Here is a 21,807-nt window from a genome sequence, read left to right as displayed (position 1 = left end):
ATAACAACATGACCTCCCTGGCTGCTCCCAGAGGGAGTTGGTGCTTTTAGTAATTATAATGTCTGAGTCTGAGGCACTATAGTCTGTTGCAGAACATCAGTGCTACCAAAGCAAGGATTATACTTGGTGGTTTGCCATTGCCTTCCCAGCAGTATTTAGGGCAGGAATTTGTCATTTGTTCATAGTGCCGGCAATAGCTCACCTCCTCTTCGCAAAATATATTGTAGTATCTCCAACATCCATCAACTAATGCCAAGAGATGGGATTCCCAGGTTAACGTCCATTCGATGGATAAATCACCCTACCTGTGGATCTCACACATTGATGAATCACCCTACCTGTGAATCTCACACATTGATGAATCACCCTACCTGTGGATCTCACACATTGATAAATCACCCTACCTGTGGATCTCACACATTGATGAATCACCCTACCTGTGGATCTCACACATTGATGAATCACCCTACCTGTGGATCTCACACATTGATGAATCACCCTACCTGTGAATCTCACACATTGATGAATCACCCTACCTGTGGATCTCACACATTGATAAATCACCCTACCTGTGGATCTCACACATTGATGAATCACCCTACCTGTGGATCTCACTCAGTGATGAATCACCCTACCTGTGAATCTCACACATTGATGAATCACCCTACCTGTGGATCTCACACATTGATGAATCACCCTACCTGTGGATCTCACACATTGATGAATCACCCTACCTGTGAATCTCACACATTGATGAATCACCCTACCTGTGAATCTCACACATTGATGAATCACCCTACCTGTGGATCTCACACATTGATAAATCACCCTACCTGTGGATCTCACACATTGATGAATCACCCTACCTGTGGATCTCACTCAGTGATGAATCACCCTACCTGTGAATCTCACACATTGATGAATCACCCTGCCTGTGGATCTCACACATTGATGAATCACCCGACCTGTGGATCTCACTCAGTGATGAATCACCCTACCTGTGAATCTCACACATTGATGAATCACCCTACCTGTGAATCTCACATATTGATGAATCACCCTACCTGTGGATCTCACACATTGATGAATCACACTACCTGTGAATCTCACACATTGATGAATCACACTACCTGTGAATCTCACACATTGATGAATCACCCTACCTGTGAATCTCACACATTGATGAATCACCCTACCTGTGAATCTCACACATTGATGAATCACCCTACCTGTGAATCTCACACATTGATGAATCACCCTACCTGTGAATCTCACACATTGATGAATCACCCTACCTGTGGATCTCACACATTGATGAATCACCCTACCTGTGAAACACCAGAATGAGTTTATAGCTGGGTCGACATTGAAGCCCAGGCGAGACAGCTTGTAGGTGAGTGTGCTTACCTCTTTGACATTCTGCCAGCCTATGTATGTGTATAACACTTTGATTCCATGCAGAAGGGATGCGGTCAGAGAGAAGGGCAGACTGAATGGGGCAAATAGATGGGAAGCAAGAACAGCAGAGCATTGTTTGTGAACATTGGCACTGATGTCAGATACCATCACCGAGGCAGGATCATGTCCGACCAAAACTCTCTCTACCTTATTCAGTGTTTAGGACCCAGAGTCCAGAAGACAGTGGGTGTGTCGGGGTAAGATAGGGACAGAACGGGATAGTTTCAGTACACAAAATTTGGAGGCATAGAAAAAGTTTAGATGCTCCACCTTATCTCGGGATGAGTTAGCATCCTGCCATTTGAGGTGAGGGACAGGACGGAGGGGGATCAAACACCAGAGACAGACTTGATAATGCACTACCCTGACTCGGAGGAAGCAGACTGATTGGAGAGTCGGGCCTTGAGATTTGTAAGATGTCATTTTCTGGCTTGCCTGAAAATGAACACACACTTGTTGCAAACCTTACGGAATGAAAGGAAGCCTCAGTCACAGCTTTCCATAATGAGAAGCAAGCTGCTTGACTGCAACCACCTCCCTGGAGGATACAGTGTACCTGGGTGAATAGGATTTATCAAGTCACAGGTGGGATGAGATAACACGGTACGTGAGAGAAAGTAACCTTTTGTGAGTTATTTTAATTTTTTTTTCATTTCTGGACGCTTTCCGCCGGTTCTGTGATTTTTTTTCCCGGTGTATCGGCTTCGATATCCATCGGCACGCCAAATTACCGTGCTTCCTCATCGACTCGGGTCGCTCACCTGCATTTTTTTCATTTATTTATTTTCATTTATGGATGCTTTCCAACAGTTCTGTGATTTTTTTTTTCCTGGTGTATCAGCTTCAATGTCCGTCGGCATACGAAATTTCAGCTTTCTAGGTAAGGTCACCCAGAGGGTACCGAACTTTAATATAATATAATACCAGTCAATGAGTCAGTCAGTCAATCTGGTTATAATGAGCTTTATATATCAGATCTATATCATCATCGGTTCAGCATAATGGGTCATCTTTCCTTTAGACCCCACCATTGGTTCCGAGACCCCACCATTGGTCCGGATAGAGGCGATGTGTAGCATCGTAGATAAAAATGTACCTAAGAGAGTGGGTGCCAATCATACATCCCTGCTTGAGTGCTTGGTCCTTCTAATGACATTGAAATCTGATGTATCTTCTGCATCAGGACCTGAGCTGTCATGATGGAAGCAGCGGATGATGTTCTCACACACGTCAGGGCAACCGATTATTTTCAACATTTTTTCCCCCATAAAGCCCTTCTTGCTCACAGAGTCAAATGCCTTTTTAAGGTCCACATAGATTCCTGTGCTGCTTGACGCTTTTCCTGTACCTCCTGAGCTGTGAAGATCGTATCAACCATGCCTTGAGGTCATAAACCCAACAGGAAAACCACACCGGCTTTCGAGAATTATACCTGCATCGGTAACGCGTGTTATCAGCCTGTCGATGAGGATAGTATGAGTACAGTAAGGACTATCGTACAGCGGTGACATGGCAGAATAATTATATATCGTATAGTCGTATAAAAGTGGGCAATGGAAGCATGTTTAAAGTCTTGTGGTCAATATTCCTGGCTAAAGATAAGTTGGAAAAGCCTAGTTAGTCACTGCACAAGGTTGTTAACGATACACAGTGAGGTACTTCTAAACTTCAGGTGTGATTCCATCAGCATCTGCTGCCTTGCTTGATGATTGTCGTTACCCTACGCACGTGAAACAAAACCTGGAGTTAACCAATCGGTTCGTTTTGTCTGTCTGTCTCTCTCCTGTGTGCAAACGTCAGTTTACGATTGAGGAACAACTTGATTTCAAATGAATGTTATATTTTGAGCATGAATCGGAAAATGAACCCGTGGCAGTGCATTGGCTCTGAATTCGTCCTGATCACACATGCGCAGAGAGGATTGAGATAATTTTTTCTCTGTCTACCTGTCTGGCAATCAAACAAAATTGACAATCATTCCAAACAGGAAGCGTAATGTTTTTAAGGACATTATAAACAACACAAATAACTAATGTAACTTGTTCAATAAGGTGGCGTAAAAGACGCTGCATCAATGACGGTGAAGTTGTTTTTTTTTTGCAACCTTTAAAATCTTTATTTTATTAAAATTGATTTATACACTTGAACAATGTAGAACACAGCTTGCCATTTTGACACCCCCTGTTTAAACCCCTTCAGTTTAGCAGTACTTGGACAAAACATTATGGCATTTTACGTCATATCGACCAATCAGATTTGTCATTTCTAGACTCCGACGATGTCCTTGTTTCTCGTTCATAGACCCCACCCATGTCCTTGTTTCTCGTTCCTAGACCCCGCCCATGTCCTTGTTTCTCGTTCCTAGACCCCACCCATGTCCTTGTTTCTCGTTTCGAGACCTCGCCCATGTCCTTGTTTCTGTTCGTGGACCCCACCCATGTCCCTGTTTCTCGTTCCTAGACCCCACCCATGTCCTTGTTTCTCGTTCCTAGACCCCGCCCATGTCCTTGTTTCTCGTTCCTAGACCCCGCCCATGTCCTTGTTTCTCGTTCCTCGGCCCCGCCCATGTCCTTGTTTCTCGTTCCTATACCCCGCCCATGTCCTTGTTTCTCGTTCCGAGACCCCACCCATGTCCTTGTTTCTCGTTCCTAGACCCCACCCATGTCCTTGTTTCTCGTTCCTAGACCCCGCCCATGTCCTTGTTTCTCGTTCCTCGGCCCCGCCCATGTCCTTGTTTCTCGTTCCTAGACCCCGCCCATGTCCTTGTTTCTCGTTCCGAGACCCCACCCATGTCCTTGTTTCTCGTTCCTAGACCCCACCCATGTCCTTGTTTCTCGTTCCTAGACCCTGCCCATGTCCTTGTTTCTCGTTCCTAGACCCTGCCCATGTCCTTGTTTCTCGTTCGTAGACCCCGCCCATGTCCTTGTTTCTCGAGCCAGCGTGGGGTAAGATGTTCGATGAACTCTGTAGTTTGGTTAGTTATGGACAGTGTTATCATGTTACTCTTCTTCTTCTTTTGGCTGCTCCTGTTAGGGGTCGCCATGGTGGATCATCCGTCTCCATTTCACTCTATCCTCCACATCTTCCATTGACACTTCAACCACCCGCATGTCCGCCCTCACCGCATCCATAAACCTCTTTTTTGGCCCTCCTCTTCTCCTCCTACCTGGCGGCTCCATCCTCAGCATCCTTCTCCCGATATACCCCGCTTCTCTCCTGTGCACATGTCCAAACCATCTCAATCTCGCCTCTCTCACTTTGTCTCCAAACCATCCGACCTGCGCTGTCCCTCTAATATACTCATTCCTTATCCTGTCCATCCTCGTCACTCCCAACGAGAATCACAGCATCTTTAACTCTGCCAGCTCCAGCTCTGCTTCCTGTCTTTTTGTCAGCGGCACCCCCTCCAACCCATACAACATAGCTGGTCTCACTACCGTCTTATATACTTTCCCCTTCACTCTTGCAGCTACCCTTCTGTCACAAATCACTCCTGCAACTCTTCTCCACCCACTCCATCCTGCCTGCACTCTCTTTTTCACTTCTCTACCACACTCTGTTACTTTGGACAGTTGATCCCAGGTCATTTAAACCCATCCACCTTCCCCACCTCAACTCCTTGCAACCGCACCATACCACCACCCTCCCTCTCATTTACGCACATGTACTCCATCTTACTCCGACTGACTATCATTCCCCTTCTCTCCAGTGCGTACCTCCACCTCTCAAGGCTCGCCTCAGCCTGCTCCCTACTCTCCCTACAGATCATGATGTCATCCGCGAACATCATAGTCCATGGAGACTCCAGTCTGATCTCGTCCGTCAACCTGTCCATCACCATTGCAAACAGGAAAGGGCTCAGAGTCGATCCTTGGTGCAATCCCACTTTAACCTTAAACCGGTCCGTCATTCCTACCGCACACCTCACCGCTGTCACACTGTCCTCATACATATCCTGCACGATCCTCACATACTTCTCCACCACTCCCGACTTCCTCATGCAATGCCACAACTCCTCTCTTGGCACCCTATCATAAGCTTTCTCTAAATCCACAAACACACAATGTAACTCTTTCTGGCCTTCCCTATACTTCTCCATCAACATTCTCAAAGCAAACATCGCATCAGTGGTGCTCTTTCCTGGCATAAACCCATATTGCTGCTCACAGATCGTCACCTCTCCTCTCAACCTAGCTTCCACGACTCTTTCCCACAACTTCATGGTGTGGCTTAACAACTTTATGCCTCTGTAATTTCCACAGCTCTGCACATCACCCTTATTCTTGAAAATCGGAACCAGTACACTTAATCTCCACTCCTCCGTCATCCTCTCACTTTCCAAGACTTTATTAAACAATCTGGTTAACAACCCCACTGCCATCTCTCCTAAACACTTCCATGCCTCCACTGGTATACCATCTGGGCCAACCGCCTTTCCACTTTTCATCCTCTTCATAGCAGTCCTCACTTCATCCTTACTGATACACCCCACTTCCTGATTCACTATCTCCACCTCTTTCAACCTTCTCTCTCTCTCATTTTCTTCATTCATCAGCTCCTCAAAGTACTCCATCCACCTTCTCAACACACTCTCCTCACTTGTCAGCACATTTCCATTTGCATCCTTTATCACCCGAACCTGCAGCACATCCTTCCCAGCTCGGTCCCTCTGTCTTGCCAATCGGTACAAATCCTTTTCCCCTTCATTTGTATCCAACTTCTCATACAGCTCGTTATATGCCTTTTCCTTGGCCTTTGCCACCTCTCTCTTTGCCTTGCGCTGCCACTCCTTGTACTCCTGCCTACTTTCTTCATCTCTCTGGCTATCCCACTTCTTTTTCACCAACCGCTTCTTCCTTATACTTTCCTGTACTTCCTCATTCCACCACCAAGTCTCCTTATCTTCCTTCCTCTGTCCAGATGTCACACCAAGTACCTTCCGAGCTATCTCCCTCACAACTTCTGCTGTAGTTGCCCAATCATCCCACACCTTTTTACCACTATCCAATGCCTGTCTCACCTCCTCCCTAAATTTCACGCAACATTCTTCCTCCTTCAGCTTCACCCATCTGGTCCTTGGTTCAGCCCTCACTCTCTTCCTCAACCTCACCTCTAAAGTCATCCTACAGACCACCAATCGATGTTGTCGAGCTGCACTCTCCCCTACTACCACCTTACAGTCTCTAATCTCTTTCAGGTTGCATCTTCTGCTTAAGATGTAATCCACCTGTGTGCACTTTCCTCCACTCTTGTATGTCACCCTGTGTTCCTCCTTCTTGAAATACATGTTTACCACTGCCATTTCCATTCTTTTTGCAAACTCTACCACCATTTGCCCTTCCACATTCCTCTCGTTGACACCGTACCTACCCATCACCTCCTCATCCTCTTTATTCCCTTTCCCAACATGCCAATTGAAATCTGCTCCAATCACCACTCTTTCATCCTTGGATACACTCTCCACCACTTCATCTAACTCACTCCAGAAATCTTCTTTATATTCCATCTCACACTCCATATGTGGGGCATATGCACCGATGACATTCATCATCACTCCTTCAATTTCCAACTTCACACTCATCACTCGGTCCGACACTCTCCTCACCTCCAATACCCTCTTGACATAATCCTCCTTCAGGATTACCCCGACATTTCTCCTCCCATCCACACCATGGTAGAACAGTTTGAAACCACCTCCAATGCTCCTCGCCTTACTCCCCATCCACTTGGTCTCTTGTACACACAGTATGTCCACCTTTCTTCTCTCCATCATATCAGCCAACTTTCGCCCTTTGCCAGTCATCGTCCCAACATTCAGAGTTCCAACTCTCACCTCCACACTTCTACCCTTCCCCCTCTCCCACTGCCTCCAGACTCGCCTTCCCCGTCTCCTTCTCCTTCTCCTTTGCCCAGCAGTAACACAATTTCCACTGGTACCCTGCTGACCACCGGTACCGGTGACGGTCGTTGGTAACCCGGGCCTCGACCGATCCGATATGGAAATCCGTTTTATTGTCCGCATAATGATTTGGCATAGGTTTTTACGCCAGATGCCCTTCCTGACGCAACCCTGGTCGCCTCTTACGACACAGGGATATGGTATACCTATTCTAACCGGGGCATACACCGGGCCCAGTACAACTGGTACTCATTTCGCCGACCTCGGAAGGATGGCAGGCTGAGTCAACCCCCTGGTGTTATATATATATATATATATATATACACACACACACACACACACACACACACACACACACACACACACACACACACACACACACACACACACACACACACACACACACACACACACATATATTAATTCAGTGTCCCAACGGGGCTTGAACTCAGGACCTTTTGGATCCCAAGCCGCTGCCCGAGCCACTGCGCCAACACCAGGCTCGTGTTTGCATGTTACATTCATTGCTATTTGTCACTATTTATTATGTAGTTTGGTTTTTAAAATACTGAATATCCATTTTTGACAAATTATTTTGCTCAATTCGTGATTTTATTTCTTTTTCCTCAATATTTTTCTCAAAAGTTAAAATTCCTTTCTTACACCTACGCCCTAATACTCCTGCTTTTTAATCAGAATTTTTTTTCAAAAATTGTAGAAGAGACTCAATAAAATGTAGAAGATGCTCTTGCAGTATAAAAGCATGGAGATGATGTTAATGTTTGGGTTTGGGTGAAGGGTTTGTAATAATGTACATTGAGAGGACTTACACTCTGCGTAGTTCAGACAGGAAGGGATTGAAATGGAATGTTGGGTGGGATAGGGGGTGGGAGGGGTTATATTTGTATATGTAATAAATAGATGGCCCTTTATGAACAGAACCACCACTCAGATTTGAACTTTGACTCAGCCTGCCACATTCAGCGACATCACTGGAAGAACATGAAAGGAATGGGTGGGTGGGGGATTTTGCTGATGTTATTTGTGCCGATATTCCGTTGGTATCGCAATCACACCTGGGTCTCACACGGGCAGTATCCGACGACGATATGCTTTTAAAGATGCTTGTTCAATAAGACTGCACATTTTTTGTGGCTTCTGTGACAGGACTTGTGTGGAATGTCTCTACCACGTTGATGGGAATTCCAATGCCAACTGTACTCAAGAGTGTGGTGGACATCTGGTGAAACATCTCTCAGGTGAGTCGGTTTCCCACGGATTGAAATCCGATTCAGTTTACAAATTAATGACGACCTGACAAGTTTTCTTACAGAGTAACAATCCCTTTTCAATTCAACTTTGCAAGTCAAGTTCTCTCTGCAAATCTACAATTATTTCCTTGCGGATTACTTCTGAGAAACATACTTTACCAACATCATGAACCGTTTTGTTTTTCAGAGTTACCTCACAATGACATATCATTGTGCACTTACATGAATTCAGAAGGTTGCCTTGTCAACTTTACTTATGGCAATGACGACTCTGGCGCGATTTTCCTGAGTGCCCTGAAAGGTTCTGGTGAGTGATTTTGTCTCGACTCAGCATGTCGCTATGTTGTCTTTCTGTTCATCTTATTATGATTCAGGGATTTGGGTCACTTTACCTGTTCACAAGTAACGTTGCATTATATCAATCATAAGTGGCTCCTCAGCATTTACGTCAAACACAAAGTGTCCGCTGGCATCGCATGCGTACCAAACCAGGCAGAATATCCTATCCATGGATGTGATTAGCAACCTAGGTAGTTTTTCAAGAATCGACAATCCAACAACAACAAAGCGGTTCTCATGAAACCTACTCAGCTTCCAGTACTTTCGAATCAAAATCCTTCATGCTGCTGCCGAGAACCAGATTTTTATCCACAAATTCTGGGAAGTCAGTTCAGTATCCTCACTTTGCCGAGAAGTATGAGCACAACAATCAAAGCTGTCTAACCTGGATTGGAATCTCAGCCCAGCTATAAACAGTCATCCGGGTGTTTCACAGGCATCACGAGGCATCAATGTGTGCGCATCTCTCAGATGGACGTTAAACGGAGTGTCCTGTCTGCCAACATTAGTTGGTGGTGGACGTTAAAGATCCCACAGTATCCTTCGTGAGGAGTAGGCAATCTGTTGCCGGCACCCGAAACGAATGACAAATTCCTGCCATGTGTCAGATAGGCGACCCGTCGAGGATTGCCACCTTAGCCAGGAAACTGCTTCAGCAGCACCGACGTTCTGTTGCGAGGATGGCACATGAATGTATCCTCACTACAAAGCCCCACCATTACATTTGAAAGGTTACCATTATCTTCCCTAAAAGGTGCAATGTGGAATAGCTGATGTGAAGGTAACAAAAGCGACATCAGAGCAGAAAATTGTAACTTTCACTTTCACTTGGGCTTCGGTCTTACGATATCAACTTTCCATGTTTGAATCGTCTGTGTATCCTCCGGTGCGTTGAAAGACAAATGTCAGGGTGTCCATCACTTTTACAGTTTCCCGAGGAACACCATTCACGTTGCACGCACAATCAATTAGCAGTTCGATATAACTGTGTCTTCCTATCAACCACGTTTCGCGAACTCAATTGTTTTGTTTTATGTTTGGTCACGCTGAAAACAGGACGGCCTTCGGATATGATTGTCGTGATGGGGGAGAGTTGTGCGGGTGGAGGGGCAGTGTGGCTGATGATTATGGAGGATGGGGTGTTATTAGTTTTGCTGTAGGCTGTGCAAGTAGGTAGGAAATATATATATATATATATATATATATATATATATATATATATATATATATATATATATATATATATATATATATATATATATATATATATATGTATGTCGGGAGTGCTTGTACTCTGCAGAGGATGCAAGCTCTGAAATTACAAGAAAGGAGTACAAAGCTCTGAAGTTCCTAATTGGTAGGATTACTGATTGCCATTTATGGGTGCATATAGTCAGTCATTCATTGCATGGAGCCAGTCAATGTAAGGAGCCAATACGATCTATGCACTCCGATCACCTCGAACTTGTGTGGGTGAGCCACACTCGCGCTGGGACGCACGTTTGTGACTTCCTGCGTGGCCTGTTCGTTGTGAGTGCACACAGTTCCCAGTCGACACTGTGAGGGTTGTCATCACAGCGATCTCATACTCTCTGGGTGCCTGTGCGGGATGGGCCTAAGATACCCTACTACTACTACTACGTCGACTCAGACCTAAAGGGCCAGCATCGGACTACATTCAGATGCCCAGCGTTTTGATACATCCCGTTGGAAACTCGAGGCCAAAGTCTGCCATTCTCTCCCACCTGCTCCAGTATCAAACACCCATTCAGTTTCTGCCAACGATCTGGCTTTGAGTTAGAAAGGCTGCCGAGCTGTACCAATGAAGCAATCATTTCCTCCGTTTGTGTCGTGCCTTAGATACCTGGTGTTCTCTGTGAAAATAAATATCTGCACAATTAGAACAACTCTTCACTCGACTCCGCACACGCAAAGCAAAAATTGCAGATTGAGCAATTGGTTCATGTCCGTCCGTCTGTCTGTCTGTCTGTCTGTGTCCGTCCGTTCACAAACAACAGGAACAACTTATTTAAATGGAATGTTATATGTTGAACAATAATTGGAAAACAAACCTGTAGTTTAACGATACTTTGGATCTGAATTCATCCTGATCGAACATAAGCATACAGAGGAGTGACATCATATTTTTAGATCCTCGTGGAGGATCTCTAAGTCTTACTCACATTGTTGGTCTTGTGGACTTTTTTGTTTCACAGCCTCCAGTTTTCATCGAAACTTCCTGAAACTTGGCATATATATGTAAAAATACCCTGCGAAGACAGTAACTATCTCCGATTTTGAAAATTCCTCCAAGAAAAAAGTTATGACGTCAAAATATCTCCGCTAATGGAAATCGCCAAAAAAATTATCTCCGAAACTTGGCAAGCTTTTTGAATTCTGTTTGCGGGAATCGAACAGGGCATTAGCAGAGATGAATTACCGCACATATGATACATTACTATGACGTCATATCAGTTTTTATGACGTCATTCCTATTTTTTGACATTTTTTGGTTTCATTTGTTTCACAGCCAACAGTTTTCATCGAAACTTCCTGAAACTTGGCATATATATGTAAACATTCCCTGCGCAGACAGTAACCATCTCCAATTTTGAAAATTCCTCTTAGAAAAAAGTTATAACGTCAAAATATCTCCGCTAATGGAAATCGCCTAAAAAAATATCTCAAACTAGGCAAGCTTTTGGAATTCTGTTTGTGGGAATCGAACAGAGCATTAGTAGAGATGAATTACCGCACATATGATACATCACTATGACGTCGTATCAATTTTATGACATCATTCCTATTTTTGACATTTTTTATTTCACAACCCAGAGTTTTCATCGGATCTTCGTGAAACTTGCCATGTATATGCAGAAAGCCCACGCGCAGGCAGTCACCATCTCCGATTTTGGAAATTCTTCCTAGAAAAAAAGTTAACGTCATAATATCGCCGCTAATGGAAATCGCCGATACCATTATCTCTGAAACTAGTTTGTTTCACAGCCTACAGTTTTCATCGAAACTTCCTGAAACTTGGCATATATATTTAAAAATACCCCGCGCAGACAGTAACCATCTCCGATTGTGAAAATTCATCAAAGGAAAAAAGTTATGACGTCATAATGTCTCCGCTGATGGAAATCGCCCCCAAAAATTATCTCTGAAACTAGGAAAGCTTTTTGAATTCTGTTTGCTGGAATGGAACGGGGCATTAGCAGAGATAATTTAACGCACAAATAATTCATCATTATGACGTCATATCCGTTTTTATGACGTCATTCCTATTTTTCACATTTTTTGTTTCACAGTCCAGTTTTCATCGGATCTTCGTGAAAAGTGCATAAAGTTCATGCGCAGGCAGAAACAATCTCCGATTTAGAAAATTCTTCCGAGAAAAAAAGTTATGACGTCATAATATCACCGCTGATGGAAATCGCCGATACCATTATCTCCGAAACTAGGGAAGGTTTTTGAATTATGTTTGCGGGAATCAAACGGGGCATTTTCACAGATGATTTGACGCAAATCTGATGCATCACAATGACCTCATATTCGTTTTATGATGTCATTACTATTTTCTGGAATTTTTTGTTTCACAACCAAGAGTTTTCATCAGAACGTCTTGAAACTTGACATATTCATGCAGAAAGCTCACACGCAGACAGTAACCATCTCAGATTGAGGAAATTCTTCCAAGAAAAAAGTTATAACGTCATAATATCGCAATAGAAATCGCATAAACAATTATCTCCGAAACAACGGAAGCTTTTTCAATACTTCAGATGGAATCAAATAGGGCATTAGAGATCATTTACCGCAAACCTGATACATAACTGATAACTATGATGTCATCACTAAGAGGACGAGGATCTTCGCTCATTTGAGCTTGTTTTTTTACTCTGTTTACCTGCCCAGCAATGAAACAAAACTGACAGTCGTTTCAAACAGGAAACTAACTGTTTTTATTGATGTCATACAAGAAACAAACCGAGCACGAATTACAAAGTAATGTGTTAGATAGGGTGGTGTAAAAGATGTAACGTCTTATTTCTGGTGGTGTAATAGATGTAACGTGTTATATAGGGTGGTGTCATAGATGGAAAGTGTTATGTAGGGTGGTGTAATAGATGTTTGTGATATGGGTGGTGTAATAGATGTAACGTGTTATATAGGGTGGTGTCATAGATGGAAAGTGTTATGTAGGGTGGTGTAATAGATGTTTGTTATATGGGGTGGTGTAATAGATGTAACGTGTTATATAGGGTGGTGTCATAGATGGAAAGTGTTATGTAGGGTGGTGTAATAGATGTTTGTTATATGGGGTGGTGTAATAGATGTAACGTGTTATATAGGGTGGTGTCATAGATGGAAGGTGTTATGTAGGGTGGTGTAATAGATGTTTGTTATATGGGGTGGTGTAATAGATGTAACGTGTTATATAGGGTGGTGTCATAGATGGAAGGTGTTATGTAGGGTGGTGTAATAGATGTTTGTGATATGGGGTGGTGTAATAGATGTAACATGTTATATTGGGTGGAGTAATATATGTCATAGATGTGTCAGATAGTTATTGTCAGGTCAGGTCAGGTCAGATCTGTGACTTGCTGCAGGTACCATGTAAACCTGTACTAACCTGTTCCATGGTCGGGTTGTCGGTGAATAAACTGTCTCCCCCACCAGGTTTCCTGGTGAGGAGGGTGTATGATATGGACACCCAGCAGGATGAAAAACAAAACCTGTCAAAGGGCGGAGGAGCTCCTTGTGAGCCAACGGCCATCCATATCTAGTACCCAACTGTGTCTGCGGACGTCCTCCTGCAGTTGGGTTGCTTCTTATTAGGAGGTTGGTGGCAGGATTTGCACTCCGGCCATGGTAAAACCCTTCGTTCCGCAAAACATATGAAAAGCACAAAAAACACTGAAAACCCACTTTGTGGGAGCAACTCGAGTGCAGTTTCCCTTCGCTGGGCAGCTCACCGGATAACAGGATTGGGGCAAAGCCTTCGGGACCCCCAATGTTTAATGATAGGAGGGAAACCACGGGGTAACATTCCTGGGTCAGATTGTGGGAGAGAGTGTCAGAGTGATGCTGAGGTGTCGTCCACCAGACGGCGGTCTCCTTGGGTTAACCTGAGGCGGTCCCTTCGGGTGGGTGCCTGGAATGTCCTATCCCTAAGAGAGGAAGATCACCTGTCTCTGTTATCATCTGAGCTCAAGCGTTTGGACATCGGGATTGCAGCTCTCTCTAAGGTTCAGAGACCGGATTGCAGTGAGATCATAGTGGGTGGTTACACCTACTATTGGTCTGGTTGCTCTGATGATTACCATTCCCAAGGAGTTGCTGTAGCTGTGTCCAATTAGCTCGCCCCAATGATAGTTGAGGTAACACCGGTCAACGAGCGAATTATGAGACTATGGATTCCTCACTCCTTAGGTGTCATTTCCCTGGTCTCTATTTTTGCTCCGACTGAGGCGAGTGATCTCACTGTGAAGGACACATTCTACGCCACACTCGAGTCTGTGGTTGATCACTGCCCCAGGCGAGATACACTTCTAGTCTTGGGGGATTTCAATGCATCGACTGGAACTGATAGGGATGGTAATGAGACGTGTGTTGGTCCCCATGGGTCTGGAACTGTGAACCGGAATAGCACGAAGTTCCTTGACTTTGCAAAAAGGCATGGACTTGGGGTGGCCGGTTCAGGGTTTCAGGGTCCACAAGCTCATCGCTGGACTTGGTATTCCAACGCTGGTGGTGTGGCAAAGGAGAATGACCATGTGCTCATTGATGGTCATTGGAGGATGATCCATGACTGCAGGGTCTACCAGAGTGCTCAGTTCGTCAATACTGACCACTGTATTGTTGTAGCAACTCTTAAGTTGCGGCTTAAATTCAGGAGAATGGGACCATCCCAGCCTTGGTTGGATGTTGGCAAGCTCAAGGATGAGAGGGTAGCTGAGGAGTTTGCGAGCAGGCTAATTGTGGATTTGTGGGGTCTGCGTGCTTTGGGGGATCCTGAAGTTATGGAGTGCCTTCAAGACCACCATCCTTGATGTTGCCGGTAGATGTCTTGGAACTCACTGGAGGGTGAAGAAGAATTTTATCTCTCAAGAGACACTGGATACCATTGACCAGAATCGGAGGGCCAGGCTGAATGGCAGAGCTGAGCTGTTCAGCGAGCTGAGGCATGAAACTGTACGTGCACTAAGGGTGGACAAGGAGGACTATGTACGAGGAATCTGTGAGGGGTAGAGCATCAAATCCCGACCCAGCTTTAAACCATCATCCTGGTGTTTCACAGGCAGGGCGATTCATCAATGTGTATGCCATCCCCCCGATGGACGTGCCGTCCCCCCGATGGACGTTAAAGGAGAATCCTATCTGCCGGCATTGGTTCATTGACGTTAAAGATCCCACGGTGTCCTTCGCGAAGAGTAGGTGACCTATCGCCGGCACTGTGCACAAATCACAAATTCCTGCCAGAAAACAGCAGGAGGCACTGCATCAGCAGTTCAGCCGTGTCCCGGCAATGGTGAAAACCAGCAGCCGCAGTCTCCAGACAAAATTAATGAACAGATAATGACGTTCCAGTTGAATGTTTGGAGGTGGATGTAAGATATCATTTCAACTAGCAAGTATTTCTTCTTTCTTGTTCCAATAAATAATCTCATTGAAGCCAAAGCTCACATTCTTCTGTAGATTAATTATTAGAACCTGGGTTATGATGTCATCCTGCAGCTCCTTACAAAAACAAAGTCTTTGCAAGAACCTCATGTAGGACAACGTTACAACTGAGGTTTTCACCTTTCAGATCTTTCCATGCAGGTTGCCACTGACAAACCAGACATTATCTGCCTAACAGAAACTTTCCTCTCCCAAGACGTGTCTGACTCCCAAGTATCTCTCCCTGGTTACTCCCTCTTACGGTATGACAGACCTGAGCCTCGTCCTGGTGGAGGTGTTGCTCTCTTCATCAAAGACTCTATTCCTCACTCTCCCTGCACTGCTCTCACTCCCCCACACCCCCAGGAAGACCTCTGGCTTCGGCTTCCCCTCCACTCCCACCTCATGTTTATATGTGTACTGTACCGTCCACCGAACAGTGATGACTCCATCTACACCTCACTCTCCGAAAACATGGACCATCTTCTATCTTCTCATCCAAACTCTCTCTTCCTCTTATGTGGCGACTTCAATTGTCATCACGCCAGTTGGCTAGGTGTGGGTACCTCTCTCACCTGCCATGGGACATCAGCAAAAGCTTTCTGTGACTCATTGGGACTGACTCAATCGGTCAACTTCCCAACCCGGATCTCAACCAATGGTACTCCATCTCTTCTGGATCTGATTTTGACAAATTTCCCTGACAATATCTGCTGCTCTTCCTTCGCTCCAATTGGTTCTTCTGACCACGTCCTTGTTAAAGTGGACATCTCTCTGGCTGTTATCAGAGAACCACCTCACCGCCGTCGAGTCTGGCATTTCACTCAAGCCGACTGGCAGGGTCTCCGAGCAGCCATCAAACTTACAGACTGGTCTCCTATCACTACTTTCTCAAACATCAACTCATCCTGGGAATTCTTTCAAAGAAACTTGCTCTCCCTCATGCACAGATTTATCCCCTCTTGTGTTCAGTTGTCTTACCCTTCTTCCCGCCCTTGGTTTACTGAAGCTTGTGGCGAGGCAGTTGTCCTGAAACAACTTGCCTTTGCCTCATGGAAAGCAAACCCAACTGAGGGCAATCTCAGTTCTTTCCACAAAGCTCGGAACAAGTGTGTAGCTACCCTCAGGAGAGCCAGAAAACAACATCTTTCTCATCTCAAGTCTGAACTCTCAAACCTCTCTCCCTCCTCAAAATCCTGGTGGCGTTTAATCAAATCTGTTTCTGGTGTATGTTCCCCCTCCATCCCCTCCCTTACCTCAAATGGCCGCACTGCTGATTCCACACGTGATAAAGCTGAATGTCTAAACTCGGTGTTTGCAGCTAAATCTTGTGTCCCAAACCCATCACTATCTCTACCCACTTTACCCAGTCGCACCCAACTGTCCCTGGACTCTGTATCCTTTTCTCCTGACAAGGTGGAGAGCTTGCTTTCAAACCTCGAGTCAGATTCTGCAACCGGTCCAGACGGCATCAGCCCACGTGTCCTCAAAGCCTGCTCTTCTGCTCTTGCTCACCCTCTCTCTGTTCTATTCACCCTCTCATTTTCCCAAGGTCATCTGCCATCTGCTTGGAAATCTGCTAACATCACTGCCCTGCATAAAGGTGCAAAAACAGATCCCTGTAACTATAGACCAATCAGCCTTCTCCCAATCATCAGCAAGGTTATGGAATCCATCATCGCTTCAGACATGAAATCCTTCCTCTTCTCCAATGGCTTGATTTCCAATCATCAATTTGGTTTCAGACCAGGTCACTCTACCCTAGATATGCTGCTACTGCTCTCCCATCATTGGATGGAGGTCCTCAATGCCAGACAGGAAATCCGAGCCGTATCCCTGGACATATCACGTGCTTTTGACACAGTCTGGCACCCTGCCCTACTCACCAAACTCTCTTCCCATGGTATTCAAGGCCATCTCCACTCATGGCTCGCAGACTTCCTCTCCTGTCGCAGTCAACGTGTGGCCCTAAATGGAGTTCTTTCATCCCCTCTTCCTGTGCAGGCTGGAGTTCCTCAAGGTAGCGTTCTGGGCCCTGTTCTTTTTCTGGTTTTCATCAATGATCTCTCGGACTCTCTGGAAAATCCTCTATTTCTCTTTGCCGATGACTCCACCCTCTGCCGTACCATCTGTCATCCCTCAGACCGGCAAGCAGCAGCTTCTTCGCTCACTGCAGATCTGGATAAAATCACAAACTGGTCCAACACGTGGAACATGTCTTTCAATCCAGACAAATCTCACACTCTCACTATGTCTCTTCGAAAGGACCGTTTACAAAACCCCCCATCCACTTTCTCAACAATCCTCTGGAAGAAGTCTTTTCTTTCAAGCTTCTAGGTCTCACTATCTGCCATGACCTTTCCTGGGAAAGTCACATTTCCAACCTTGCCTCAAAAGCCAGTCGCCGACTGGGAATCCTCCGTCGTGCTAAGTCCTTCCTCGGCCCTCTTGAGCTCCTGACCACTTACAAAGCTTTTGTCCGTAGCCTGATGGAGTACTGCTCTCCCCTCTGGGCTGGTGCTCCTGCCTCCCACCTTTCTCGACTTCACGCTGTCGAAACCAGGGCATTTAAGATCATCGGCATCTCCCGCAATGAAGCTGAGTCTTTGGGCCTCTCACTCAATCACCGCAGGTTGGTCGGTGGTCTTTCTGTCTTCTACCGACTCCTCTCCAGCCTTGCCCCCCTGCTCTCTCTGTGATTTGTCCCAACCACATTTCCACAGGGCGCTCAAGGTCCGCCAACAACCCCCTTCTGGTAAAACTACCAAAATCACGAATCACTGCTCATCTTCACTCTTTCATTCCTCTTTTTTCCCGCCTTTGGAATAAACTTCCTCACTCTATTCTTTCCCATTCTTCCCTCCAGGCTTTCAAAACAGCTGTTCACCACCACCTCTTATCTTCCCCCATCCAAATCCTCGATCTTTTCTACCCCCGATAATCCACCCAAGCCCACTTCCTTCAATTCTCCTGCTTTCCTTCCTGAAAGTCCCTTTAATGTCCATCTTCCCCTCGCCATGTTCCCCGTCCCATCCCCATCCCTCTCCCTTCCACAGTTCACCTGTGTCTGTTCCCCAATGTTTTGTCCCTTCCACTCCCGCCCCTCTTGTCTCATGCCTCCTTGCTGTGAGTTGTGTGTTCGCTCTCATACGAGCCTCGACCAAGGTATACAAAAAAAAAAAAAAAAAAAAAAAAGGTGATAAAGATTGCCTTCTCATCTTTGATTTCGAGAAATTATTTCAGGTGCCATCGGTAACAATGATCCTGATCCTTCTTCCTCATTGTTCTCAGGGTGTCCCAAATCCCAAGCAGTGATGCCAATTGTGGTGGGACTTGTTGTGGGAGTTGTGGTGATCGGCCTCATTGTTTTGCTGCTCTGGAAGATGCTCGTTACTTTCCACGATCGTCGTGAATTTGCAAAATTTGAAGAGGACCGATCGCGGGCTCGTTGGGAGATGGTAAGCACACTGTATCGATATCGGCATTTAAACAATGTTGTCACATCATTAAACATCCAGTAATACTTATATTTTATGTTCACCTGTATATCCAATCAAAAGATTCCCAATAATGGCCTTTATCACAAGGAAGTGAACTTAACCCGAATCCTACCGCCATTTTTTACAACCTGATCTTACCAACTGGGGTCTTTTTGGACCCCAGAAAGGATTTGGTCGAAACTCCGTGCAGCAAGGTGGGATCTTAAAACATCATATAATATACGGTGCCTTCAGAAAGTATTTACAACCCTCAACTTCTGCCACATTTTGTTGTGTTAAAGCCTGAATTTAAAATGGATTACAATTCAAGTTTTTTTTTTTTTTGTATCACCGATTTACACAAAACACCCCATAATGACAAAAATGAAAACCTGAAATGTCTTGCATCCATAAGTATTCAACCCCCTGAATTGATACTTTGTAGAAGCTCCTTTGGTATCGATTACAGCTTCGAGTCTTCTTGGGTATGTCTGTATCAGTTTTGCACATATGGATTTGGAGATTTTCTCCCATTCTTCCTTGTAGATTTGCTCAAGCTCCGTCGTTGGGGAGCGTTGATGAACAGCATTCTTCAGGTCTTTCCACAGATTCTCAATGGGATTCAAGTCTGGGCTTTGGCTGGGCCACTCAAGGGCTTTCACATTCTTGTTCTGAAGCCATTCCAGTGTTGCTTTGGCTATATGCTTAGGGTCATTGTCCTGTTGAATGAATGTAAATCTTTGTCGCAGTCTGAGGCGTTTTACACTCTGAAGCAGGTTCTCCTCAAGGATTTGCCTGGATTTGGCTCCATTCATTGTTCCCTCTATCCTTACAAATCTCCCAGTCCCTGCTGCTGAAAAGCATCCCCATAGCATGATGCTGTTCCATAGGTGAGAGCCCCAAGGCAGTGTTCTGGGCCCAGTGCTATTTCTGATCTTCATCAACAATCTCTCTGACTGAGAATTCTTCTTCATGTATATATATATGTATATATATATATATATATATATATATATATATATATATATATATACATATGTATATATATTATATATATATATATATATATATATGCATATATATATATGCCATATATATAGATATATATGTATATATATATATATATATATATATATATATATATGCCATATATATATTATATATATATATATATATATATACATATATGTATATACATATATGCATATATATATATATGTATGTATTATATATATATGTATTATATATATATATATATATATATATATATATGCATATGTATATATATATATATATATATGCATATGTATATATATATATATATATATATTTTTATTTACCATCACGCACACACACACACACACACACATATACCATCACGCACACACACACACACACATACGCATCACGACACACACACACATATATGCATATCGATATACATGATATATATATGCATCATGTACACACACACACGCATACGCACACACACACACATTATATATCACGCACACACGTTATCACGCACACACACACACACACACACATATACTTATGCACATGTACGTATTATACACACACACACACACACACACACACATACTTACATATTATTATTACATATGACACGCTGACATTACACATGCGATATTGAGCATACACACACATACACACACACACACACACACACATGACACATAATACTACGACGCATTTATGCACACACATTACATACATTTTATCACGCATACGCACATTACACACACATACATTATTATACATGCACATTACATTATACACATTATACGCATATGCCATGATTACACATTATTGACACATGACACGCATGACGTTACTGACGCATTGATGAAGATACTTACACAGTACACATTATTACATACGCACATACGATATACACATTGACGACACATTTTGACACACACATTGACACACACGCATCACGCATTACATACATTATTATCATTACACTACATGCACACATACACACACATTAATGCCATTACGCCATCACGCACACACACATTATATATACGCATTATTACATTATGACACACATTACGTGATTACGACATTATACATATAACACATTGTCATACATGCATACACGCACATATTATTACATTATTACGCATCTCATTATTATTTACCATACACATATTTATTACGTACATGCACACACATACATATTACAGCGACATATATACACATTATATTATTATTATATACGCATATATTATTATTATTATTATTATTACGCATTACGTATTACATACACATTATTGACATTACTGCACATGTACATTATACATACACATCACGCACATACACACACATACATATTACTAACACACAATATTACACACATTCATATACGCATTATTATTATTATTAACACACACACACACATATGCATATTATATACACACATATATATACATGTATTACGCATTATTATTATTGATGACACATTACACATTACATTATTATTACACACACACACACACACACACACACACACACACACACACACACACACACACACACACACACACGCACACGCCACACACACACACACACACACACACACACACAGACATACACACATATTATACACACACACACATGACACACACACACACGCATCACCGCACACACACATTACACACACACACAC

The 21,807-nt window shown here is 44.0% G+C and overlaps 2 protein-coding genes across 5 annotated transcripts in view; one reads left to right on the top strand and one right to left on the bottom strand.

The window, feature by feature from the left end:
* Window positions 1–21,807, bottom strand: part of LOC147029311 (uncharacterized) — a 55,937-nt gene that overhangs the window by 13,195 nt on the left and 20,935 nt on the right. The gene's annotated exons all lie outside the window — the stretch shown is intronic.
* Window positions 1–21,807, top strand: part of LOC147029312 (integrin beta-6-like) — a 137,987-nt gene that overhangs the window by 105,657 nt on the left and 10,523 nt on the right. For both annotated transcript variants that reach the window (XM_085872270.1, XM_085872269.1), the window contains 3 exons: window positions 8,525–8,616; window positions 8,816–8,935; window positions 18,925–19,091. In XM_085872270.1, coding sequence (XP_085728396.1) covers window positions 8,525–8,616; window positions 8,816–8,935; window positions 18,925–19,091 — 379 coding nt within the window. The remainder of the gene's footprint in view (window positions 1–8,524; window positions 8,617–8,815; window positions 8,936–18,924; window positions 19,092–21,807) is intronic.

Source organism: Eptatretus burgeri, chromosome 3 (assembly GCF_056783735.1).
Source record: "Eptatretus burgeri isolate ZD-2024b chromosome 3, Ebu_testis_v1, whole genome shotgun sequence".
In the NCBI taxonomy this organism is placed as follows: Eukaryota; Metazoa; Chordata; class Myxini; order Myxiniformes; family Myxinidae; genus Eptatretus; species Eptatretus burgeri.
This window is presented reverse-complemented; position numbering and strand designations above follow the sequence as displayed.